Below are 27091 nucleotides of genomic sequence, written 5' to 3'. Positions count from 1 at the left end.
GGTGTTCTGTTCAGGAACTTTCCCCCTGTACCAATGTCCTCAAGGGTCTTCCCCAGATTGTTCCACTTTCTAAATATTCTGTCTTGCATGTGCTGTTTCTTTCTGTTGAGTCTTTGTGTGGCTTATGTATTAGTGTAACTTTGAACTCATAAAATGAATCTGGGAGTGTTCCTTCTGTTTCTATTCTGAGGAGTATTAATATTATCTCTTCTTTGAAAGTTGTATGGGGTTCTCAAAAACTATCTGCCCCTGGGCTGTTTTTATTGGGGGGTGGGTGTCTTTGAATAACTGCTTCTATTTCCTTATAGGTTATAGGACTATTTAGATAGGTTACTCGATCTTGATTTACCTTTAGCAAGTGGTCTAGTAAATCATCCATTTAATATAATTTTTTTAGAGTTTTGAGGAGCACAGTCTTTTGAAATAGGTCCTAATAATTTTCTTTTAATTTCCTCAGTTTCTGGTCTTATTTCTCCCTTTTCATTTTGGATTTTGTTAATTTGGGTATTGTCTCTCTGCCTTTTTTATTATTTTTGCTAAATGTTTGTCTATCTTGTGGCTTTTCTCCATGAACTGTGCCTTGTTTTGTTGATTCTTTGTATTGTTCCCTTTGTATCTAATTGATTGATTTCAGCCCCAAGTTCAACTATTCCTTGCCATTTACTCCTCTTTTGTGTGTTTGCTTCTTTTTGTTCTAGAACTTTCAGGTGTGATATTAAGTTGCTAATACATCTCCAACTTCTTCCTGAAGGCTTTTAATTCTATGAACTTTTCTCTTAGCACTGCTTTCATTGTGTTCCATAAGATTCAGTATGTTACACCTTCATTCTAGGAAGTCTCTAATTTTTTTATTTCTTTCCTGATAAATTTTCATTGAGTGTAGGGAGTTGTACAGTTTCCATGAGTGTGTGGGCTTTCTGCTGTTTCTGTTGTTGTTTAAGTCCAGCCTTAGTCCATGGGGATCTGATAAGATGCAATCTTCTTGGATGTGTTCAGGTTTGTTTTGTGTCCAATTTTATAGTCAATTTTGGCGAGGATTCTATGCAGTGCTGAGCCATGTTTTGGTGAAGAGTTCTATAATGTCTATTATGTTGATTTGGTTCATATCATCTATTCAATTTCATTGTTTCTCAGTTTAGTTTGTCTTTATGACCTTTCCATTTGTTAGAGTGTGCTGTACACTTTCATGGTGTAAGGTTTGATGTGTGAGATTCAGTAATACTTCTTCCATGAATGTGATTACCCTTGCTTGCATTTGGAGAATAGATGTTTAGAATTGAGATGTCATCTTGGTGGACTTTTCCTTTGATGAAAAATCAAAGTGTATTTCCCTTTTGTATTGCTTTTGGTTGCTTGGAAGTGAAAGTTTATCTTACTAAATGTTAAAATGGCTACTCCAGCTTGTTTCTTGCTTCTGTTTGCTTGAGCAAGCTTTTCCCAGCCCTTTACTCTAAGGCAGTGTCTGTCTTTGTTGCTGAGGAGTGTTTCTTGTGTGTGGCAGACTAATGGACCCTCTTTACACATCCCACCCTCTTAGCCTGTGTCTGTTTGTTTGTGAATTGATTTTGAGAGATAATAATAACCAATGATTGTTTGTTCTTGTTATTTTGATATTTATGGTGTTACTGTGTATGTGTGTGTGTGTGTGTATGCGCATAACTTGTTTGGTTTTTTTGTTTGATGATTATTTTCTTTTGTGTCCTTGGATGTAGTTTCCCTCATGTTGGAGGTTTCCTTCTAGTATCCTCTTGTAGGCCTGGATTACTAGAAATACATTGTTTAAATTTGGTTCTGTCATAAAACATCTTGGTTTCTTCATCTATGGTGATTGCATGGCTTGCTGTGTATAACAGTCTGGTCTGACATCTGTTGTCTCCTAATGTCTGCATAATACTTGTCCATTATCTTCTGGCTTATAGAGTCTCTGATAAGAAGTCAGGTGCTATTCTGAGAAGTCTGCCTTTCTATGTTACTTGGCCTTTCCCCTTGAAGCACTTAATATTTTTTCTTTGTTCTATACATGTAATGTTTTGATTATTATACATCAGAAGGACTTTATATTTTCTGGTCCAAGCTATTTGGAGTTCTCTAAGGTTCTTGTTTGTGTACAGCCATCTCATTTTTGTGAGGGGTTAGGGTTTTTCTTTTCTATGATTATATTAGGGATGTTTTATGGGAATTACTTCTGGGAACATTCAACCTTAGCTCTCCCTATTATTCGTAGTTTTAGTCTTTTCAGAGTGTCCTACATTTCGTAGATGTTCTCAGTGAAAACCTTTTTAAATTTGTTTTTTTTTTTACTTGTGCATTAATTTCTTCTGTTTTATCTTCTGTGCCAGTGAGTCTCTTTTCCATGTCCTGTATTCTGTTTGTGATGCTTGAGTCTCTAGCTCCTGTTTTCTTTCTTAGGTTTTATGCCTCCAGACTTGTCTCCATTTATGGTTCTTTTTTATTGTTTCAATTTCCATCTTAGGTCTTGAACTGTTTGATTTATTTTCTTCACTTGTTCAATTTTATTTCCCATTATTTCTTTAAGGGATTTGTTTGTTTCCTCTTAATGGTTTCTACCTACTTGGTAGAATTGTCCTATATTTCTTTAAGGAACTTTTTAATTCTCTAATTAAAGGCCTCAATCATCTTCATAAGAAGAACTTTAGGGTCATAGTCTTTCAGTTCAGTAATGTTAAGATATCCAAGGCTTGATGTTTCCCATTAGGAGAGCTGGGTTCTGAAGAAGCAACATTGCACTAGCTTTTATTAATTGTGTATTTGCATTTACCTTCAGCCATGTTGGCTGTCTCTGGTTTTGGCTGACCTGTTAGTCTGTGGGAGTAGCAAGCCTCTGGGAGTGGCGTTCCCAGATTGCAGCAGACTTCCCCAAAGGTAGGCAGAGCTATGGGCTGGGGAGTGTGGTGCTGATCCATGACTGCACGTAGAAGTTTAGAACTGAAGGAAGATGGAACTCTGAAAGGACGAGATAATTATTTCAAGTCCAACACCTTTTATAAACATTTAAAATTATAATTATTGGAAATAGTAGTCTTTTTAAAAAAATTAAACTCTTTTGATGTGTATGGGTATTGCCAGTATATATGATTGTGCACCAATTGGATATCTTGTGTCTTGGGAAGCCATCAGAGGAAGAAATAAGATCCCTCTGAACTGTAATTGAGCTATCATGTATTTGCTGAGAATCAAACATGGATCTTTATAATGGCAGCAAATACTGTTTGGTGCTGAGCTACTGCTTCTGCCCTGGATACACTGTTGTATTTTCTTTAATTACATATTATGTGGAGGTCAGGGGATAAGCAGAGAGAGGTGGTTATGTCCTTCCACCATGTTGATCCCAAGGTTCAAACTCAGGCCATTAGGCTTGGCATCAGGTGCCTTTACCCATCTCACCAGCAAACGTTTTCATATGTAGCATGTGATTCCTTTTAGACAGCTGTTAAAGCTCACGAGCAATTGGAGCAGAGGAAAGAGAAAGCTTTTACTTTGAAAATATTAGACATGAAAAGCAGACTCAGAGACATGGAATCCAGCCTTTGTAGAGCCCAAGATCATGAAGATATTGAAAGATTCAAGCTGGGCATATACCAGCAGTGCTACCATGACAAGCTAAATGTTACAGCAGCACTATATGAACAAATAAACATGTAAGTTGAACTGAGTCCCAGAAAACAAAGTACTCATAAATGTGATGGTAACCCAAATATATAATGAAAAAAGTCTTCCTGAAACCAATAGGATGTGTATGTCAGGTTAACACAATTTTGCAAACTATTTGCAGTAAAATAAATTTCCTTAAAAAATAAACCTTGGGCACAGGTAACATTTCTTCTCTTGCTGCAGTGTTGCTTTCTTCTTTTTATATTTCCTTAAAATAAAGCTGACATTTTACGATTTCAGCTAAGTATAAATATAACTATTATATATATTATATTTAGTTAACTAAGTATAACTGTATAACTATTGAATACAGTTCTCTTTTTATGAATTTTCCTGTCAATATTCACTTAAGCAGAAACATTGACAGGTTCAAGTATGTGAGGGGCAAGTACGAATAAACTTAGGCAGTTCTAACACCTCTCCTCTGCTACTGTGTGAATTATCTCTGACTCTGACCTTTGGAGTTATCTTAAAGTAATCTGCAGTCAAACTGCCTTTGACAGTTTCTTAGTTTACCTAAATCCCTGCTGGTGAATGGTAAAGTATGCTCTGATACATATAAATGTGAAACAAGTTCTTTTATAGGACATTCCATTTACTCTTATGACCATGTAAACAGAAAAGTCTTTGTAAAATGCATTTTGGGAACAAAAGTGATATGTACATGATGGATTTGTCTTTTTTAGTGCTAACAAGAGGAAAGTGAAGCTGCAGGAAGACATTGCCACAACAGTTGCAGAGGAAGAGCTACTTACACACTCACACACTGGGGCAGTGCACAACCCAAAGGAAACTAGTGTTTCAAGTCTTCATCACCAGGATGGATCTGGATTGAGTAGAAATGTTACTCCAAGTCTGGGGACATCACATTGCCAGCAGAGAGGCAGAGCTTTCAGAAAGAAAGGTCAACGTAGGTTACCAAGGTTGGTCACAGTGTCCATTGTCTCCAGAGCCTCCCTTTCTGACAGGCCTACTTTCAGGTCTATCTGTTGAATTAGAAGACCTGTTCACATAAGGGTGAAATCAATCTCTGATATTAAGGAGCAGAAATATTTTAACCTCCCTCTTTCTGTGGCATTCTTACCTTTTATTTTTACTTATTTTGTCTCCTCATACTTTTCATATTAAGTTTTTGAGTTTTTTCCATTTTCTTTCTTTTTTTTATTAATTTATTTTTATTTACTGTATTCTATGTTTACATTCCAAATGATATTCCCTTTCCTGGTTGCCCTCTCCCCATAAGTTCCCTAAGCCCTCTTCACTCCGCCCATTCTCTTATCAACCCCCTCCTACTTCTCTGTCCTGGTATTCCCCTACAATGCTGGAACAAGCCTTTTCAGATCTAGGACCTCTCCTTCCTTCTTCTTGGGGGTCACTTGATATGTGAATTTTGTCTTGGGAATTCAGAGTTTCTGAGTTAATATCCACTTATCAGTGACTGAATTCCATGAGTGTTCTTTTGCAGCTGAGTTACATCACTTAGGATATTTTCCAGATCCAACCATCTGCCTAAGAATTTCATGAATTCACTGTTTTTAATTACTGAGTAGTATTCCATTGTGTAACTATACCACATTTTCTGTATCCATTCCTCCACTGAGGGACATCTGGGTTCTTTCCAGCTTCTGGCTATTATAAATAGGGCTGCTATGAACATAGTGGAGCATGTGTCCTTATGACATTCTGGGGAATCCTCTGGGTATATGCCCAGGAGTGGTATGTCAGGGTCCTCCGGAAGTGTTATGCCCAGTTTTCTGAGGAACAGACAGACTGATTTCCAGAGTGGTTGTACCAACTTGCATTCCCAACAGCAGTGGAGGAGTGTTCCTCTTTCTCCACATCTTTGCCAGCACCTACTGTCTCCTGAGTTTTTAATCTTAGTCATTCTAACTGGTGTAAGGTGAAAACTCAGGGTTGTTTTGATTTGTATTTTCCTAATGGCTAGTGATGTTGAGCATTTCTTAAGGTGCTTCTTAGCCATTCAAACTTCTTCATGTGAAAATTCTTTGTTTAGCTCTGTACCTCATTTTTAATAGGATTATTGGGCTCTCTGGTGTCTAGCTTCTTGAATTCTTTGTATATATTAGATATTAGCCCTCTGTCGGATGTAGGGTTGCTATAGATCCTTTCCCAATTTGTTGGTTGCTGTTTTGTCCTTTTGACACTGTCCTTTACCTAACAGAAACTTTGTAATTTTATGAGGTCCCATTTGTCAGTTCTTGATCTTAGAGCATAAGCTATTTGTATTCTATTCAGGAACTTCATGTTATCCCCTTTCCCAACTCCTATTATATCTATCCCCACTTTTCTACCTACTTGTGTGTTAAAAGTGGGAACCTACATCCAGACAGAGCTCTGGGCCCCTGGGCAAGGCAGACACAAGGAGTTGGGCTGCAGGTTTCCCCATGGAACCAACAGGTATGCATCAGGCTATGAGAAGCTGCAGAAGCCTGCTCTGGCAGTGGGGAAGGGCAGCTTGTATGTTCACCTGGGGGAGCTAGCAGGGCAGAGTTCATAGGTCCCAGGCCTCACAGAGGCCAAGGAAGGCCTTTCAGAGGCCAGGGATGACAGGTTCTCAGTCTTGGTCACTGCAGACATGACTGAATGTCATAAACGAGGTGAGAAGAGAGTGGGGCCCCATTGGACTAGGTCTGGCCCTGGGCTTAAGGGAAAAGAGGGAAAGAAGTAGTTCCAGGTTCTTCCTGCAGGGACGAATGGCCTTGACTAGCTTGGGTAGGCAGCATGGCTTGGTGATGACCTTGGCTAGAAGACAGAGAGGTTCCACTGCAAGAGGCTAGAAACAGCTCTTGAGAAGGAGACCTGCTCCATGGTTCCATCATAGTGGGTCCAGATGAGAAGAGGTAGTCCATAGGTTTAGAGCATTTATTGTGGGCAGAGAGTTCTGATAAGTGAAAAATAGAGGCTGGTCATGGTGAGAGGGGGAAGGGAGATGAGCCTAAGAGGGCAATGGAGAGAGACAAGAATACAGCAGAGAATATGAGAGGGAGGAGGGGGAAGCAACCCCTTTTATACTTTGGGAAGGACCATACCTTGCTGTTGTGAGGTAACTGTGGGAAGAGTCTAGACAGAATACCAGGAGCTAAGGGAAATGCCCTACATGGCTGATGGCTACAATATTATGGAGTTGAGGGCCTTGTTTTAGGATCCTAGTGTCTGGGAGTATGGCCAAGAGGCTTCCTTCCCTTGCAGAATTATCTGCACGGTCTCTGGAGGTTAAACCTAGCTCAACCAGAAAACACGCTGCCTTCCATGGTCCCACACCCACCCAACTTAGTGTCCTCTAAGAAAATTCCATCAAGCTACAAAGTTTCTGTAAGGCAAGGGACACTGTCAAAAGGACAAAACGTCAATCAACAGATTGGGAAAGGATCTTCACCAACCCTAAATCTGACAGAGGGCTAATATCTAATATATACAAAGAACTCAAGAAGGTAGAACCCAGAGAACCAAATAACCCCATTAAAAAGTGGGGTACCAAGCTAAACAAAGAATTTTCACATGAAGAACTTTGTAGGTCTGAGAAACATCTTAAGAAATGTTCAACATCATTAATCATTAGGGAAATACAAATCAAAACATCCCTGAGATTTCACCTCACACCAGTCAGAATGGCTAAGGTAAAAAACTCAGAAGACAGCAGGTGCTGTCAAGGATGTGGAGAAAGAGGAACACTCCTCCACTGCTGGTGGGATTGTAAGATGGTGCAACCACTTTGGAAATCAGTGTAGAGGTTCCTCAGAAAACTGGGCATGACACTTCCAGAGGACCATGCTATACCACTTCTGGGCATATACCCAGAGGATTCCCCAGCATGTAATAAGGACACATGCTCCACTATGTTCATAGCAGCCCTATTTGTAGTAGCCAGAAGCTGGAAAGAACCCAGGTGTCCTTCAATGGAGGAATGGATACAAAAAATATGGTCTATTTACACAATGGAGTATTATTCAGCCATCAGAAACAATGAATTCATGAAATTCTTAGACAAATGGATGGAGCTGGAGAACATCATACTAAGTGAGGTAACCCAGTCTCAAAAAATCAATCATGTTATGCACTCACTGATAAGTGGATATTAACTTAGAAACTTGGAATACCCAAGAAATAATCCACATATTAAATGATGTCCATAAAGAATGGAAGAGTAGCCCCTGGTTCTGGAAAGACTCAGTGCAACAGTATAGGGGAATACCAGAACAGGGAAGTGGGAAGGAGTACATGGAGGAACAGGGGGAGGGGAGAGGGCTTATGGGACTTGCAGGAAGTTGGGACCCAGAAAAGGGGAAATCATTTGAAATGTAAATAAAGAATACATCGAATAAAAAAATAAAAAATTAAAAATAAAAATAAACCTTGGGAACAGGTAACATTTCTTCTCTTGCTGCAGTGTCGCTTTCTTCTTTTTATATTTCCTTAAAATAAAGCTGACATTTCAGCTAAGTATAGATCTATCATTTCTATCATTTCAGCTGAGTATAGATCTAGCTTTCTAATGAATACAGTTCTCTTTTTATGAATTTTCCTGTCAATATTCACTTAAGTAGACACATTGACAGGTTCAAATATGTGAGGGGCAAGTATGAACAAACTGAGGCAATTCTAACACCTCTCCTCTGCTACTGTGTGAATTAACTCTGACTCTGACCTTTGGAGTTATCTTGAAGTAATCTGCAGTCAAACTGTCTTTGACAGTTTCTTAGTTTACCTAAATCTCTACTGGTAAATGATAAAGTATGCTCTGATACATATAAATGTGAAACAAGTTCTTTTATAGGACATTCCATTTACTCTTGTGACCATTTAAAAAGAAACGTGTTTCTAAAATGCATTTTGGGAACAAAAGTGATATGTACATGATGGATTTGTCTTTTTAGTGCTAACAAGAGGAAAGTGAAGCTGCAGGAAGACATTGCTACAATAGTTGCAGAGGAAGAGCTACTTACACACTCACACACTGGCGCTGTGCACATCCAAGAGGAAACTAGTGTTTCAGGTCTTCATCACCATGATGGATTTGGACTGAGTGGAAATGTTACTCAAAGTTTGGGGATATCACGTCACCAGCAGAGAGGGAGAGCTTTCAGAAAGAAAGGTCAACGTAGGTCACCAAGGTTGGTCACAATTTCCATTATCTCCTGAGCTTCCCTTTCTGACAGGCCTACATTCAGTTCTATCTGTTGAGTTACGCGACCTGTTCACATAGGGGTGAAATCGATCTTTGTTATTAAGGAGAGGAAACATTTTAACCTCGCTCTCTCTGTGCTGGTCTTACCTTTTATTTTTGCTTATTTTGTTTCCCCATCCTTTTCATATTAAATTTTTGAGTCTTTTTTTTTCAGTTTTCAATCATGTTATCCACTTCCCCAACTCCTACTATATCCATCCCCATTTTTCTACCTACCTGTGGGTTAAAAGTGGGAGTGTACATCCATACAGAGCTCTGAGCCACTGGGGAAGGCAGACGGAAAGTGTTGGGCTGCAGGTTTCCCCATGGAACCAACAGGCATGCATCAGGCTATGGGAAGCTGCAGGACCCTGATCTGGGTGTGGAGAAGGGAAGCTTGTATTTTCACCTGGGGTTGCTGGGAGGACAGAGTTCATAGGTCCCAGGCCTCACAAAGGCCAAGAAAGGCCTTTCAGAGGCCAGGGATGAAAAGTTCTCAGTCTTGGACACTGCAGACACGACTGAATGTCTCAAGTGAGATGGAAACAGAGTGGGGGCCCACTGGACTTGGTCTGGCCCTGAACTTAAGGGAGAAGAGGGAAAGAAGTAGCTCCAGATTCTTCCTGCAGGGACGAATGGCCTTGACTAGCTTGGGCAGGCAGCTTGGCTTGGTCATGACATTGGCTAGAAGCCAGATAGTTTTCACTGCAGGAGGCTAGAAAAAGCTCTTGAGAAGGAGACCTGCTCCATTGCTCCATCATAGTGGGTCCAGATGAGAAGAGGTAGTCCATAGGTTTAGAGCATTTATTGTGGGCAGAGAGTTCTGATAAGTGAAAATTAGAGGCTGGCCAGGTGAGAGGGGGAAGGGAGAAGTGCCCAAGAGGGCAATGGAGAGAGAAAAGAATACAGAAGAGAACAACAGAGAGAAAAGGCAGAAATAACTCCTTTTATACTTTAGGAAGGAACATACCTTGCTGTTGTGAGGTAACTGTGGGGGAAGAGTCTGGACAGAATACCAGGAGTTAAGGGAAATGTCCTACATGACTGATGTCCACAGAATTATGGAGTTGAGGGCCTTGTATCAGGGGCCTGGTTTCTGGGAGCATGGCCAATGGGCCTCCCTCCCTTGCAGAATTATCTGCATAGTCTCTGGAGGTTAAGTCTAGCTCAACCAGAAAACAGGCTGCCTTTCATGGTCCCACACCCCCCAACTTAGAGTCCTCTAAGAAAATTCCATCAAGTCCAGTTACTGATGTCCACTCACATGACCACATCCCCATTACCCTCTCCAACTCCCCCTTCTTCCTCAGCCTATCCACTCCCATCTTCATGACCTTCTTCATAATCCACTTAGTCCATCTATTCTTGCTCACACATGCATGTGTATCAAGACATATACAATTACTAAACACTCCCAGATTCTCTTAAGTTGTTCATCTGTCTGTCTGTCTGTCTGTTTCATTTTTTTGAACATGGTTCCTCATTGTAGCCCAGGCTGTCCTGGAACTCACTGTGTAGACCAGGCTATAGGTAGAACGCAGAGATCCACCTGTCTCTGCCTCTTCAATGCTAAGACTAATCTTTAAAGGAGTGCACCATATGTCACTTCCTGGCTACAGTTCTGGGAGATCTTATTTTTTTACATACATTATAAATTGGTCCAAGAAATGTAAAAATATTGCTATGTTTTACATTCACTTATAGTAAATTAAATTTAAATTCACTAAATTTAGAAATTAAATTTTAGAAAACAATTTCCACTTTTATCTAAAATTATGGAATAAAATATTTCTCTTATTTTAAATACCTATTCTTTGAAAGATTAATGCATATATAAAATGTATCACAATCATATCCACCTCTCACTGCCCTCTCCCGCACAGCCCATATCACATCTCTCTACCAACTTCATGTCCTCCTTTTAGAATTATATATTTATTTATGTTAAAGCTCTTTTTAATTTGGTTTGGATTCTTAATATTTTACTATGCTTCTGATATAACCTTAAAGTTAGAACTCAACAGTAAGTGACATAATGACTTTCAAACACTATTATACATGACAATTTAATGTGTTGAGGTTAATCCTTTCTATGATTCCTATAAACCCATAACTAGATAAATGTTAACTTGCATAAAGGTTATTTTTTCTAATATTCTAAAAAAATATGACCTAAACTTTTATTTTCCTTCTGGCCTTTTATCTCAGATTTCTGTTTTCCTTATGACTTTGAGCCAGGGGTATTTTGGTATGTATTATTAATTTTAGAGTGAGTAGAATGATCTTTCTGGTCTGAGAAATTGCCCTGAGTAGACAATGGGCATTAACTCCCCACCCAGTCCCACAACATCCAGAAAAAACTTGACTACCAGGTGCTCTTAAACTCCCAGGATCATAGGTGAGGAGGCCACAACATCTGTCCCAACACCAGGAGTAACTAGGACCAATAGGATCAAGGAATTCAGGAACCCCTGCCTGGCTCGTGGCACAGGTTCCTTCCAGTGTGAGCTGCCCTGTGTAGACCTTGGGTGCTAACTCCACACCTGGTCCCAAAGCATCCAGAATAAGCTTGACTCACAGGCACTGTAACACACCCAGGATCATAGCATCTCAGGAGCTTGGTCACAACAGGATTTCAGGATTGCAGAAGCTGCTTGAGTCCCAGGGTTTCTCACACACTCAGGATCACAGGATCACAGAATCACAGGACCACAGAGATAGCTAGACTCTGAGGATTTCTGACACATCCAGGATCACAGGAGGGACAGGCTTCATTCAGACAATGATGGTAGGTAGCACTAGCGATAAACAGATGGAGAGAACAAGCATAAGGACTTAAGAAGGACATAAATAACTCCCTTAAAATACCAGAGAATACAGGTAAACAGGTAGAAGCTCTTAAAGAGGAAATACAAAAATCGCTTGAAGAACTACAGGAAAACACAAACAAACAGGAGAAGGAATTGAACAAGATAATCCACAATCTAAATATGGAAATAACACTATAAAGAAACATGACAGGAGACAAACCTGGAGATAGAAAATCTAGGAAAGAGATCAGGAGTCATAGAAGCAAGCATCACCAACAAAATGCAAGAGATAGAAGAGAGACACCCAGGTGCAGAAGATAGAATAGAAAACATTGACACAACAGTCAGAGAACATGTAAGAAGCAAAAGACATGGATCCAGGCTCCATAGAGCCCAAGCTCATGAAGATTCTGCCAGATTCATGCTGGGCATATACCAGCAATGCTACCATGACCAGCTAAATGTTACAGCAGCACTATATGAACAAATAAACATGTAAGTTGAACAGAGTCCCAGAAAATAAGGTACTGATAAATGTGATGATAACCCAAATATATAGTGAAAAAAAGTCTTCATGGAACCATTTGGATGCGAATGTCACCTGGACATAGTTTTGCAAAGTATCTGCAGTAAAATAACTTTTCTTAAAATATAAACCAGGAACGGGGAAAGCATTCAGAATGTTAACAAAGAATATAGAAAAAATAAATAAAAATAAAAATAAAAATAAAAAATAAACCTTGGGCACAGCTAACATTTCTTCTCTTGCTGCAGTGTTGCTTTCTTCTTTTTATATTTCCTTAAAATAAAGCTGACATTTCACGATTTCAGCTAAGTATAGATCTAGCTTTCTAATGAATACAGTTCTCTTTTTATGAATTTTCCTGTCAATATTCACTTAAGACACATTGACAGGTTCAAGTATGTGAGGGGCAAGTATGAATAAACTCAGGCAGTTCTAGCACCTCTCCTCTGCTACTTTGTGAATTAACTCTGACTCTGACCTTTGGAGTTATCTTGAAGTAATCTGCAGTCAAACTGCTTTTGACAGTTTCTTAGTTTACCTAAATCCCTGCTGGTGAATGCTCTGATACATATAAATGTGAAACAAGTTCTTTTATAGGACATTCCATTTACTCTTGTGACCATTTAAAAAGAAAAGTCTTTTTAAAATGCATTTCGGGAACAAAAGTGATATGTACATGATGGATTTGTCTTTTTTAGTGCTAACAAGAGGAAAGTGAAGCTGCAGGAAGACATTGCTACAATAGTTGCAGAGGAAGAGCTACTTACACACTCACACACTGGGGCTGTGCACATCCAAGAGGAAACTAGTGTTTCAGGTCCTCATCACCATGATGGATTTGGAATGAGTGGAAATGTTACTCCAAGTTTGGGGACATCACATTGCCAGCAGAGAGGGAGAGCTTTCAGAAAGAAAGGTCAACATAGGTTACCAAGGTTGGTCACATTTTCCATTGTCTCTAGACCCTCCCTTTCTGACAGAACTACTTTCAGGTCTATCTGTTGAATTACAAGACCTCTGCACATAAGGGTGAAATCAATCTATGTTACTAAGGAGAGGAAACATTTTAACCTCCCTCTCTCTGTGCTGGTCTTACCTTTTATTTTTACTTATTTTCTTTCCCCGTCCTTTTCATATTAAGTTTTTGAGTTGTTTTCAGTTTTCAATCATGTTATCCACTTCCCCAACTCCTACTATATCCATCCCCACTTTTCTACCTACCTGTGGCTTAACAGTGGAAGCCTACATCCACACAGAGCTCTGGGCCACTGGGCAAGGCAGACACAAGGAGTTGGGCTGCAGGTGTGCCCATGGAACCAACAGGCATGCATCAGGCTATGAGAAGCTGTAGGACCCTGCTCTGGGGCTGGGGAAGGGCAGCCTGTATGTTCACCTGGGGTTGCTGGCAGGGCAGAGTTCATAGATCCCAGGCCTCACAGAGGTCAAGGAAGGCCTTGCAGAGGCCAGGGAATACAGGTTCTCAGTCTTGGACACTGCAGACAAGACTGAATGTCTCAAAAGAGATGAGAACAGAGTGGGGGCCCGCTGGACCGGGTCGGGACCACTGGACTAGGTCTGGCCCAGGGCTTAAGCGAAAATAGGGAATAAAGTAACTTCAGGTTCTTCCTGCAGGGACGAATGTCCTTGACTAGCTTGGGCAGGCAGCATGGCTTGGTGATGACCTTGGCTAGAAGACAGAGAAGTTCCACTGCAGGAGGCTAGAAACAGCTCTTGAGAAGGAGACCTGCTCCATGGCTCCATCATAGTGGGTCCAGATGAGAAGAGGTAGTCCATAGGTTTAGAGCATTTATTGTGGGCAGAGAGTTCTGATAAGTGAAAAATAGAGGCTGGTCATGGCGAGAGGGGGAAGGGAGATGAGCCTAAGAGGGCAATGGAGAGAGACAAGAATACAGCAGAGAATATGAGAGGGAGGAGGGGGAAGCAACCCCTTTTATACTTTGGGAAGGACCATACCTTGCTGTTATGAGGTATCTGTGTGGGAAGAGTCTAGACAGAACACCAGGAGCTAAGGGAAATGCCCTACATAACTTATGGCCACAGAATTATGGACTTGAGGACACTGTGTCAGGAGGCTAGTGTCTTGGAGCATGGCCAATGGCTTAGCTTCCCTTGCAGAATTATCTGCAGGATCTCTAAAGTTTAAGTCTCGCACAACCAGAAAACAGGTTGCCTTTCATGGTCCCACACCCCCCAACTTAGAGTCCTCTAAGAAAATTCCATCAAGTTCAGTTTCTGATGTCCACTCACATGCATATAATGACACATGACCACATCCCCATTACCCTCTCCAACTCCCCCTTCTTCCTCAGCCTATCCACTCCCATCTTCATAACCTTCTTCATAATCCACTTAGTCCATCTATTCTTGCTCATACATGCATGTGTATCAAGACATATACAATTACTAAATACTCCCAGATTCTCTTAAGTTGTTCATCTGTCTGTCTGTCTGTCTATTTCATTTTTTTGAACATGGTTCCTCATTGTAGCCCAGGCTGTCCTGGAACTCACTGTGTAGACCAGGTTATAGGTAGAACGCAGAGATCCACCTGTCTCTGCCTCTCCAATGCTAAGACTAATCTTTAAAGGAGTGCACCATATGTCACTTCCTGGCTACAGTTCTGGGAGATCTTATTTTTTTACATACATTATAAATTGGTCCAAGAAATGTAAAAATATTGATATGTTTTACATTCACTTATGGTAAATTAAATTTAAATTCACTAAATTTAGAAATTAAATTTTAGAAAACAATTTCCACTTTTATCTAAAATTATGGAATAAAATATTGCACTTATTTTAAATACCTATTCTTTGAAAGATTAATGCATATATAAAATGTATCACAATCATATCCACCTCTCACTGCCCTCTCCCTCACAGCCCATATCACATCTCTCTACCAACTTCATGTCCTCCTTTTAGAATTATATATTTATTTATGTTAAAGCTCTTTTTAATTTTGTTTGGATTCTTAATATTTTACTATGCTTCTGATATAACCTTAAAGTTAGAACTCAACAGTAAGTGACATAATGACTTTCAAACACTATTATACATGACAATTTAATGTGTTGAGGTTAATACTTTCTTATAATTCCTATAAACCTATAACTAAGTAAATGTTAAGTTGTATAAAGGTTATTTTTCTAATATTCTAAAAAAGAATATGACCTAAATTTTTATTTTCCTTCTGGTCTTTTATCTCAGATTTTTGTTTTCAACAAAGGTGCTAACTCCACACCTAGTACCAACACATCCAGAATAAGCTTAACTCACAGGTGCTGTAACACACCCAGGATCATAGAATCTCAAGCATAAGGACTTAAGAAGGACATAAATAACTCCCTTAAAAATACCAGAGAATACAGGTAAACAGGTAGAAGCTCTTAAAGAGGAAGTACAAAAATCCCTTAAAGAACTACAGGAAAACACACCAAACAGGAGAAGGAATTTAACAAGATGATCCTGGATCTAAATATGGAAATTACACTATAAAGAAACATGACAGGAGACAAACCTGGAGATAGAAAATCTAGGAAAGAGATCAGGAGTCATAGGAGCAAGCATCACCAACAAAATACAAGAGATAGAAGAGAGACACTCAGGTGCAGGAGATAGAATAGAAAACATTGACACAACAGTCAGAGAACATGTAAGAAGCAAAAGACATGGATGCAGGCTCCATAGAGCCCAAGCTCCTGAAGATTCTGCCAGATTCATGCTGGGCATATACCAGCAATGCTACCATGACCAGCTAAATGTTATAGCAGCACTATATGAACAAATAAACATGTAAGTTGAACAGAGTCCCAGAAGAAAAGGTACTGATAAAAGTGATGGTCACCCAAGTATGTAGTGAAAAAAGTCTTCATGGAACCATTTGGATGTGACTGTCAATTTGACATAATTTTGCAAAGTATCTGCAGTAAAATAACTTTTCTTAAAAAATAAACCAGGAACAGGGAAAGCATTCAGGATGTTAACAAAGAATAGAGAAAAAATAAAAATAAAAATAAAAAATAAACCTTGGGCACAGCTAACATTTCTCTCTTGCTACAGTGTTGCTTTCTTCTTTTTATATTTCCTTAAAATAAAGCTGACACTTTACCATTTCAGCTAAGTATAGATCTAACTTTCTAATGAATACAGTTCTCTTTTTATGAATTTTCCTGTCAATATTCACTTAAGTAGACACATTGACAGATTCAAGTATGTGAGTGCCAAGTATGAATAAACTTGGGCAGTTCTAGCACCTCTCCTCTGCTACTGTGTGAATTAACTCTGACTCTGACCTTTGGAGTTATCTTGAAGTAATCTGCAGTCAAACTGCCTTTGACAGTTTCTTAGTTTACCTAAATCCCTGCTGATGAATGCTCTGATATATATAAATGTGAAACAAGTTCTTTTATAGGACATTCCATTTACTCTTATGACCATTTAAAAAGAAAAGTCTTTTTAAAATGCATTTCAGGAACAAAAGTGATATGTACATGATGGATTTGTCTTTTTTAGTGCTAACAAGAGGAAAGTGAAGCTGCAGAGAGCTTTCAGAAAGACAGAAAGACCAACCTAGCTCTCCAAGGTTGGTCACAGTTTCCATTGTCTCCAGAGCCTCCATTTCTGACAGGCCTACTTTCAGGTCTGTCTGTTGAATTACCAGACCTGTTCACCTAAGGGTGAAATGAATCTCTGTTATTAAGGAGAGGAAATATTTTAACCTCCCTCTCTCTGTGGTTGTCTTACCTTTTATTTTTACCTTTGTTCCCCCATCCTTTTTTGCAATTGTAACTTTTATTCATTTATTTTTACAGCAAGCCCCAAAATACCAACAACTGCTCCAGTTTGCCTGTAGGTGGATGAAGAAGTTTTAAGAAGAAATCCATATATTTAAATGGTAATGGACATAATCATCATTATGTCAAGTACTAGAAATAGCTCACTTTTTACCAGATTTAGTTCCATCTGGGGTCAAGGAGTCCTTTTCTGTGGCTTCCAGTTTATTTTTCTCACCAGCTCCTTGTCATGTATAGTGGTTTTGATATACTCAGTCCAAGGAGTGGCACTATTAGGACCTTTGGCCCTATGGTGTGGTATTGCTGGAGGAAGTGTGTCACTGTAGGCATGGGCTTTGAGACCCTCATCCCAGCTACCTAAGGAACCAGTCTTCTCCTAGAGACCTTCAGATGAACATGTAGAGCTCTCAGTTCCTCCATGCCTGCCTGGATGCTGCCATGTTTGATCCTTAATGATAATGGACTGAACCTCTGAAGTTGTAAGCAAGCTCCAATTAAATGTTGCCCTTATAAGAGTTGCTTGGGTCATGGTGTCTGTTCACAGCAGTAAAACCCTAACTAAGATAGCCTGCTTCCTGGTCTAGTTCAGGAACTTCTTGCCACCTTTGCTACACAACCTAGCACCTGCAAACCCTTCCCTAGACCTAGATACTGAGCCCTACATTCTTTTGTGGTTGAAATTAAATGCTACTTTATAAGAGTGCAATTTCGTCACTCACAATGGTTTTGCCAGCATAGATGGTTCCATATTGTTCCTCAGCTACTTAAAACAAAGAATGATTGACAAATCCCAATCATTACAAAAGCCTTTTCTCTGGCCTATGGTAATTCCAAAGTTTTCTTATTTTCCTAATTTTCAAAAGTTCCTTCTGGAGTTATTTTTTTAATGCAACAAATTGTAGGTGGTTGGATGAATGAAGGAAAGAATGAGTGAATGAATCATCCTGTCAATTATAGGTATGCATGATGTTTTAATTTAATGTGTTGAGGTTAATACTTTCTTATGACTTCTCTAAACTTATCACTACATAAATGTTAGCTTGTATTAAGGTTATTTTTTCTAATTTCCTAAATAAGACTATGAATAGCAATAAAATAAGAATACCAATACTCTTGCTATTGGGAAGGGTGCCATAGTTTTAGAGTGGAACCGACAGGGACATTCTGTGAGGCCCGGATTGGGTCATGGACAGTCAGGTGACTCCATTCTCACCAATGAGTGCAGAGGAGAGTGTAGGACTGCGCTTCCTGATGCCTTTCTGCCTTTGGATGCTCCCTAGTCTGTGTTAGAGGCTCAGATCCACCTCAGCCAAACATCACTCTAAGGAGAGCCAGAGGTGGGTCACAGCCAAGCACCCAAGGAAGCAGAGTAGGCAGGAGGCATTGGGGACCAGCAGATAATAGCGAGCTTGTTGCTCTTCCCGATTGGCTCCTCCTTTGTGAGAAGTTAAAGCCCTTGCTGAAAGCCCAGTGTATTCAGAGTTCAGACACTGTAGTGATAGGCACTTAAGCAGACACCCTGTTCAGCAAGTGCCAAAGCACACGGCTTGGAAGATCTTACATGCAGTGCAGGGCTCGTTTTTCTGGGATCTCTCTCTCTCTCTCTCTCTCTCTCTCTCTCTCTCTCTCTCTCTCTCTCTCTCTCTCTCATGTGTGTGTGTGTGTGTGTGTGTGTGTGTGTGTGTGTATGAGTGCCTGTGTGTGAAAAAGCAAACTCTGACCTGTGCATCCAAGCTTCAAGGTCAGTGGTCACCCTTTGACATGAGACCCCTTGACTACCCATACTAGCAGGAAGTGAGTGAGCCCTAGGCCATGACACCTGGAGGTACAGTGATGAGGCCGTGGGTATTTAAAGACTTTTCTTTTAAGATTTATTTATTATATGTGAGTACACTGTAGCTGTCTTCAGACACACCAGAAGAGTGCATCAGACCTCATTACAGATATTTGTAAGCCACCATGTGGTTGCTGGGATTTGAATTCATGACCTTTGGAAGAACAGTCAGTGCTCTTAACAGCTGATCCATTTCTCCAGCCCAAGTGTTTTCTACCTGTCTGTAGTGACCCTGAATTTTTGGGTGATTTGAAGGGAGCAGTGGGAAGAGAGTGGGACCCACCACCTCTTTTAAGGGCCCATGGAATGGGGGTAAAGGAGAAGGGGAAATGACTACTGAATCTTTGAGAACACAAGAGATGTGCTCTCTTGCCTGTGGCTTAAGAAGACAAGTAAACCTTCCTCATTGGATTAAGATCGCAGGGGCCTCGGATGGTGCCCACTTGCCTTTCATCCCCAGTGGTAGGATCTCCAAAGAGCTTGGCTATGCTCCAAACATCGCCTTGGCTATCTGGGTTCTTTGTTCCTCTTGGACATTATCTAAACATAAAAATAAGCTCCAAATCCCTCGGCAAAAACCATTCTGACTCACATAGTGACTAAAGTCATTTCCCAGACAAATATAGGTCAAGGCACAAAGCAAGCAAGTAGTGGGGGTTGGGAGGAGAGAGGCAGGTGGAGACCAAGAGCAGCCATCTAAAGAATGGCAGAGCCTTGGGTGCCTGGGTCTCAAAACGAACAGGAAATTAGAGCAAAGCAGGATAATTTATAAAAAAGCCTGGCTTTTTTAAAAATAAAAATAATAATAATATTTTTATTTTAAAAATAAAGGCCTTTCATGGAAGGGAAACTCATGAAACATAAAATTATGTATCTTTTTGAAGGGTTCATTTTGTTCTGTTTTCCTGACATAGTTCTCAGGCTAGCCTCAAACTTTGATTTTCCTGACTCAGCTTCCTAAGCTCTGGGGTCACAGTCCAGTGCTGCTATCCCAGGCTGAATTAACTGTCTCAAAGCCAGCATCCAGCAAGAATCAGCTCAGCCATGCTCTTGCATAACTTTCCCCTCCATTAAGTGCCCATCCCCTGCAGCAGACCCCACCAGTCTGCTCTCTCTCTCTCTCTCTCTCTCTCTCTCTCTCTCTCTGTTAATTTGCTATTCTAGATGATCCCTTCCTACACCCAAAAACACACCTGTGGCCTGGATTGTCGACTTTCTGGCCGACCTCTACAGATCTTTTCGGCTGGACCTGGGGTCTGAGGACCTGAAAGAATGTTGTGACTACAGTCTGGTGCTGCAGACGATCTTACTTCAGTTTCAGTACTTTTTATACAGGAATGAAACAAAGAAAGCTATGACCTAAGAAAGGTTGTCTGAGTTCAGAAAAACCTGATCAGAAAAACATATAAATAAATGCCAATGCTAGTAAGCACATGCTAAATATCAACAGAGCTGCCCTTTCTCAGAACTTTCTCAGGACAGAGCCATCTAAACACAATTGTCTAGCACATACTGTTGATCATATCTGGGAAGTCACACAAGCAAGGCAGAAGGCCATATGCAGACTCTGGGCACAGAGACCAGATTGGGTTCAGTAGCTATGATCGGATGTCCAACAAGAATAAACATGTCATACAGATCAAATGTAAATGTTTATCACAGGAGACATGAAACCAACTCTGAGAACACTGCAGGAAACCAAGTGCAGCTGAAGTAAAAGCCCTCTGCCTCTCCCCTGCAGCCTCTCACAGTTCCCCAGACACCATTCACCATGGGTTGTTCTTTTGGCTGTGTTCCGACACTAGATAATGCTTTTAAGGTTCAGCCTTGTTGGAATACCTGTCAGAGCTTAGGGGAAAAAAAGCTGTTTTGTTGTTGTAGTTTGTTTTTTAAGTTAGGGTTTTGTGTAGCCCAAGCTAGCCTCTGACGCCATATGTAACTAAGGATGACTTTGAACTCTGATCCTCTTGCCTAAAGCTCCCAAGTGCCAGGCTGCACCACCACACTGGGTCTGTGCAGTGCTGGGCATTGAATCCAGGACTTCATGCACACTAGGTAGGCGCCCACACACGGAGCTTCACCCCTTCTTGTGCACTCTTCCTGATGGCTGGAAGAGCGCCTCTCTGTGGGTGGCGCACACTGCTTGGCTCCATTCACCCTTCACCCACTATGAAGATGGTTTCCTGTCCGTGTACTTGCTGTGTGTGTTACATGTGTATGTATGTACTTGTTCAGTGCCTGTGCACATGCATACACATGTGTGCGTGCAGAGGACACAGGCTGACATATGTCTTCCTTACCCACTTTAGTTTCCACTGACCGGAAGCTCACTGATTCTGCTTCTCCTGGTATCTGCTTGCCTCTCTCTCCTCAGCACCAGTATTACGTGCTCGTGCTGCTGAACCCAGGCTACAAACATCGCTGAGCTCAGCCTTTTACTTAGGTTCTGGGGATCTGAACTCAGGCCTGGCAAGCCCTTTACTGACTGAGCCGTGCTCCCAGCCCTTTACTGACTGAGCTGTGCTCCCAGCCCTTTACTGACTGAGCCGTGCTCCCAGCCCTTTATCAACTGAGCCGTGCTCCCAGTCCTTTATCAACTGAGCGGTGCTCCCAGTCCCTTGTGTTTGTTTCTGTTTCTTTCTGACTGAATCCTAGACAGGTTATGTTCTCACCAGGCAAGTTGTAGCACAGGAACACTTCGGCACCACACAAGTTTGTGGACACATATTTCTAGGGAGCAAAGATCTGATCTTGGGAAAACACCACAGGTCTTTCGCTCCTCATTAACATACAGTGGGCAAAGGGGGTGCATGAAAATAAGTCCTGCAGTTCCCATTACACAGAGTGGCTTAAAAGCAGATGACCCGGGGGCTCCGGGAGCCGGCTCTCGGGGCAGAGACATGGCCCGGGGCCCCGGCCAGCTAGGCGGGCCTCCTCCGGACACCTTCATCATGCCCAAGAGAGGAAAGCGGCTCAAGTTCCGGGCCCACGACGCCTGCTCGGGCCGAGTGACCGTGGCGGACTATGCCAACTCGGATCCGGCGGTGGTCAGGTCTGGTCGGGTCAAGAAAGCCGTGGCCAACGCTGTTCAACAGGAAGTGAAATCTCTTTGTGGCTTGGAAGCGTCCCAGGTTCCTGGGGAGGAGGCTCTCTCCGGGGTGGGTGAGCCCTGTGACATCCTGGACAGCAATGATGAGATGGACGCCCAGGAGGAAAGCACTCAGGAAAGATCAGGCTCCAGAAAAAAGAAAAGCAAGAGACACAAAGAAGACAGTGAAGATGAAATAGATGATCATAAAAATGTACACCAGCAACGGCAGGCAGCATCTAAAGCAGCTTCTAAGCAGAGAGAGATGCTCTTGGAAGATGCTGGCAGTGAGGAAGAGCCAGAAGAAGATGATGAGGCGCCATTCCAGGAGAAAGATTCTGGCAGCGATGAAGATTTCCTAATGGAAGACGACGATGATAGTGATTATGGCAGTTCAAAAAAGAAAAACAAAAAGATGGTTAAGAAGTCCAAACCTGAGAGAAAAGAAAAGAAAATGCCCAAACCCAGACTAAAGGCTACAGTGACACCGAGTCCAGAGAAAGGCAAAGGGAAAGTGGGTCGCCCCACAGCATCAAAGACATCGAAGGAGAAAACTCCTTCTCCCAAAGAAGAGGATGAGGAAGCAGAAAGCCCTCCAGAAAAGAAGACGTCTGCGAGCCCCCCACTCGAGAAGTCTGGGGACCGAAGGCTCTGAAGATGAAGCCGCTTCCGGGGAAGATTAAAAGTGATATTTGGGGAGAGGTTGTATTAGAAACAGAAAAGGAAACCTCCGTAGGACACGGTTTGGGCTGTGGCTCGACTCCTGGGCTTTCAGTGCTATTTCATTTGTCTAGAATAATGTTTTCCTCTCTATCATCTATCTCTTCTCTCTCAAACCCATTGTATGCTTACGTGTTTAAGTTGCCATTTTGTCTCAGTCTTTTCTTTGCCAATCCCCTCCCCCTACAAAAGCCATGTCAATTAATCACTGGATTGTGTTTTTAATGGAGGGAAGGAATGCCATGGCTGCAAAGCAATAAGATTTGAGGTGGACGCTATGGAAACGGCTTTTTGCTAAAGAACAGCATCTTGAACAGTAATCAAAAACAAAAAACTAAAAAGGTTTTAATTAAATAATTGTTCTTTCTTTTCCTGTACTTTTGACAGACAAGTTGTTATTTAACATGAGCTTATATGTTTAAACTGTAAATGTCAAAAAGAATCATGTCTCTTAAATTTGTACTAGTGACACAGCAGTCGGGAGGCGAACATGAATTCTGGATTGTTAACTCAGTACTCAGATTATTTCCTTGGGTGTGGAGGGAATGGTGTTCCTGGAACTTAGTATATTTGTTATTCTCAAAGAGATTCAGAGCCATTGGTTCTTTTGTCTTCATAATGATCTTTTTTTTTTTTTTAAGTGGGCCACCAGAATCAGTCTTAATTTCATATTTCTTTCATGTTTTCATTGATTCAAGTTTTTAAAATACATCCTGTTTTAGGGTAAAGTTTTTACCAATGATCAAAAATTAAAAAGAGATTTCTTTGAATTTCAATGACAAGATGAGTCTACACCTCACAGTGCATTTTTTCGCAGGCTGATGATGTTAAAAGTTTTAAGCAAATAAAGTTGGAGTTAGTGTGAAGCTCAGATACAAAAGATTGAGATTTATCCTTTATGAATACAAATAATTGAAATGAGGACCCATGAACCATACTATTTTTATTTGGGGGATAGAAACAGTTGTTTCCTTTTGATATTTAAATCTTTTCTTCATAGTAACAGGATAATGACATAGCCTCACACCTTCCTCCTCCTTCTGCTTCCATACTGTGGGCTTGTTTGCATCTTAGTTGGTCTGGCCCCTCCCTTCTATTCATGTTTCTTTTTAAAGCAAGAGCCTGAGCCCCAATGGGATGAGCAAACTGTATTTTAGGGTACCTATGTGCCATTGATAACAGTCTAGATACCTTAGCAAAGCATCAAGGACAGATCATCTATAGGTTTGATCCTCCACATTCAGGTCTCATTCGCCAGTAGACCAGATGCAAAGATTAGGGGTCCTATTATGCTACTAAATTAAAGATTTAGTGGAGTAATTTCTGTATATTTTTCTGCACTTAAGCTAAATTTGCTTCCTCAGTATTCTGCTTTTGTGTTTTTTAAGTGACATGTTTGTCTCAGACGATGTCATTTTCTTAATAGGTGTTCGTAAGACAAAGGGTTATTTAAGAAATATTTTTACTCTGGTTTTTAAGACACTTTAAAGAACATTCTTAGATCTGCTTTAAAATAAATAAATGAATAAATAAAGCACCTAGTGGCAGAGAGTTATTTCAACCCTGCACTGCTAATGATAGAGTTTTAACATGGCCAAAAATAGAAACTTGAACATAAGCAGTTAGATTGCTGTGGTCTGTAGTGGGATGCAGCACTGTGATCTGTGTCGTGGATATGACAGAGGATTCTGTCTGCTGTGGTGGGCGGGCTTGCTCAGGAACCCGTCCTTGAGGAAAGAAGAGACTCCCATTTCCACCAGGCATCTCTCCCTTTTTTGGGGTTTATAACTCAGTCTTACATTCCTAGTGACATCTGGGCTTTTTTTAGGTTATGTTTCATGAAAATTTGTGGGTAGGGTCTCTTTCAACTTAAGCCTCAATTTTTTAACAGTGTCTTTAATAATCTGCACTAGCATCTCTGATTTTATCTACCTATTGAGAAATAATACTATCTTTTAGGTTACTTGTGTAAAAGGTGTGTCTGATTGGACTTGTTTAGAATCCCTTTTAAAACCAACTCATTAGATTGAAGATATATTTTCTAATTCTCAAGTGATCACACGGGCTCTAAGTGACCTTTATTTTCACTTTTTTTAGTGGTTTATAACATTCTGGTCTTCCTTCAAATCCCATGCATGCAAACAGGAAGACATTTAATGTGACTCAACTGGAAACAGGTGCTCAGCAGTTAGGTGTAATGATGGCACGAGGGTGTGTTCATAATGCCTGGCCCTTGGCACCTCCATGCCTCCTCTCCCTTTTCTTTCCTTTTCTTTCGAGTGTGCCTACAGTGAAGCGGCAGTGTATTCACTGTCTTGATTTGCAGTGCTCGGGAATGGGATGTTCATTAGAAGGTGCTTGTCTGTTGGAAGCTCGGCTAGATTTACCTCTTTAATATATGTAGCAGTTCAGCTAACACTACATTCTAGTTCTCCGGGCCCTGGGTAAAGCCTTTGTCTCCCCCTGTCAGAAATGGTAGCCCCCATGTTGCCCAGTGTCGACCTACTGCTGCTTTTAACCCTCCACCGCTGATGGGGTTTGGGAGAGAGGACCCAAAGGGTCTATTTAAAGATCTGCTGAAACACGTAACTGCTTTCAGTACCTCCCTCTCCATATCCACCTTACAAAGGGAAAGTTGTGGAATGAGTGCTTCTTTTTCTAGGGTAGTGAGAGTCCTTAGACCTTACCGGAAACCCCAGTATTTTGAGTGCCCCAGGCTGGCCTTCAACTTGATACTTGACTGATCTTAAACTCATGGCTTTTTGTTTTCAAAATAACTGATTTTTTTCCCCTGTCTTCAATGCTTATATATGGTACTAGTTCAGATAGCATTTTCTTCCACATAAAAATCAGTGGAATTTGAGGTTATGATCTAGAAGGACTTTTGATGAATATACTCAGCTGATCTTGACCTTTTTTTGAGGCCTGGCTTCACTTTGTGGTCTTTCTGAAAGTCTTTTTTCTCCCACCCCTCACTCACACACTGCTGGGATTAATGCCACCATGATAGGTGACACTTTTTAAAATGGACTTTTCTTATTTTTATGTCCAGGAACATGTAGGTGGCAGGTTAGAGAGGGAAACAGTGTAAACAAAACTCAGCTTTAGGGGCCCCTGCCAGACCAGACTTGCATAAAAGAAAACAAAGCTTTGTTGCTGCTGTGAATCAGTGCCTGCTTGGACAGTTCTCTTTACCAGTAGCCACAGAAGCTACACAAGAAACAGTCCCACCTGTGACTGGGTAGGAAGAAATGCAGGCTCAGTACTTCACGGTGTGCAGATGGAGGTCAGGAACAAGCCAAAGGGGAGGGGAAGTTAAAGCCACTGGTCGCTCTTAGGGTAGAATATTGTCATTTTCTCTCTGGAGGAAGCTGCTGAGTTACTTGAAGATGGGGAAGGTGTTTTGTTTTTGTATTGCGATGTCAAACTGTCAATAGCCATGTTGCTATTTGAACCTCCTTTTCCCTTTGTCTTAGAAAAGAAAATACATGATTCTGAATTCTGAATATCAAATCCATAGATTATACTTTTGTTCAAAGCCTAATTCACAGTGGTGTGATTGTGCTAACCACTAGGAGGATCCCATATGCCTACCTGTTACCATGCCAATGCAGAATGACCTGGTGACATCTGAGCATGCTCCGTGACTGTAGAGCATCACAGTTGGGTGGATACTTTGTATATTGGGAGAGGGGGGTTTTCTAGATCATGGGAGAGGATAAATTGATTTGGGGGGGTGTTGTTTTTGTTTAATTGGTTGGTTTGGGGTTTTTTTGTTTGGTTGGATTTTGCTTTTTATGGAGGGTTGGGAAGTATAGTACTCAGTTATGCCCTAAAAATAACATGTATAAAACCCTGAAGTGTGATGTGGGTATGTGTGAGTGTGTGTTTGTAAATGTCTGGCAATTAAACCTTTGTCATTCTGGAAGTTAGTGAATTTATTTCCTTTTCCTCTGGAAGTATTTGTTACAAGATTTGTAAATAAGAGCTCTACATAGTCCGTGTACCATGAACATATTGCAGCAAACCTTTTATGCTTCATTCCTGCAAGGCATAAGACTTTGCCAGGTTGCCCAGCTGCCACAATCAGTTTGTCTTCATTCACCTTTTAGACTTAATTTGCCAGTTCTAAAAATTCCCAGTCTTCCTCCATTTTAGTCTTCAATCTTTCATGTTCTGAGCAGAAAGGGTCAGGAAGCTAGCCTAAACTGTCTTAGGCCATGGCTAAGAGCCTGGCATCCTTTTCTTCATACTGCAGTGTGGCTTGATACATGGTTAGACAACAGAGGGTTGGGCATTCTTGCAATACCTTAGCAGTGCTGAAATCTGCAGCATGGTACTAAGGAAGCTAAAGTTTGAATGTAACCACTTTATTTAAAGGTTTTTTTTTTAATTTAAATGAAACTGAGTTGAAATGAACATGATTTTGTTGACCACGTT

The 27091-nt window shown here is 40.9% G+C and overlaps 1 protein-coding gene and 1 pseudogene across 10 annotated transcripts in view; both read left to right on the top strand.

Annotated features, from left to right (window-relative positions):
• The window catches only part of LOC127664379 (ankyrin repeat domain-containing protein 26-like), a 125145-nt gene that overhangs the window by 78451 nt on the left and 19603 nt on the right, over positions 1-27091 (top strand). For 4 of the 10 annotated variants that reach the window (XM_052156299.1, XM_052156304.1, XM_052156297.1 and 1 more), the window contains 6 exons: positions 3445-3659; positions 4359-4595; positions 8568-8804; positions 12892-13128; positions 16729-16798; positions 17028-17524. In XM_052156299.1, coding sequence (XP_052012259.1) covers positions 3445-3659; positions 4359-4595; positions 8568-8804; positions 12892-13128; positions 16729-16789 — 987 coding nt within the window. In that variant the 3' untranslated portion in view covers positions 16790-16798; positions 17028-17524. Of the gene's footprint in view, positions 1-3444; positions 3660-4358; positions 4596-8567; positions 8805-12891; positions 13129-16728; positions 16799-17027; positions 17525-27091 lie in introns of those variants that run through there. The other 6 variants (XR_007973183.1, XM_052156301.1, XM_052156302.1 and 3 more) reach the window with 6 other exon arrangements.
• On the top strand, positions 21713-23369 carry LOC127664381 (nuclear ubiquitous casein and cyclin-dependent kinase substrate 1-like; annotated as a pseudogene).

The sequence above is a fragment of the Apodemus sylvaticus genome, chromosome 14 (genome assembly GCF_947179515.1).
Source record: "Apodemus sylvaticus chromosome 14, mApoSyl1.1, whole genome shotgun sequence".
NCBI lineage: Eukaryota > Metazoa > Chordata > Mammalia > Rodentia > Muridae > Apodemus > Apodemus sylvaticus.
The sequence above is the reverse complement of the archived record's forward strand: the minus strand, read 5'-3'. Positions and strand labels throughout refer to the sequence as shown.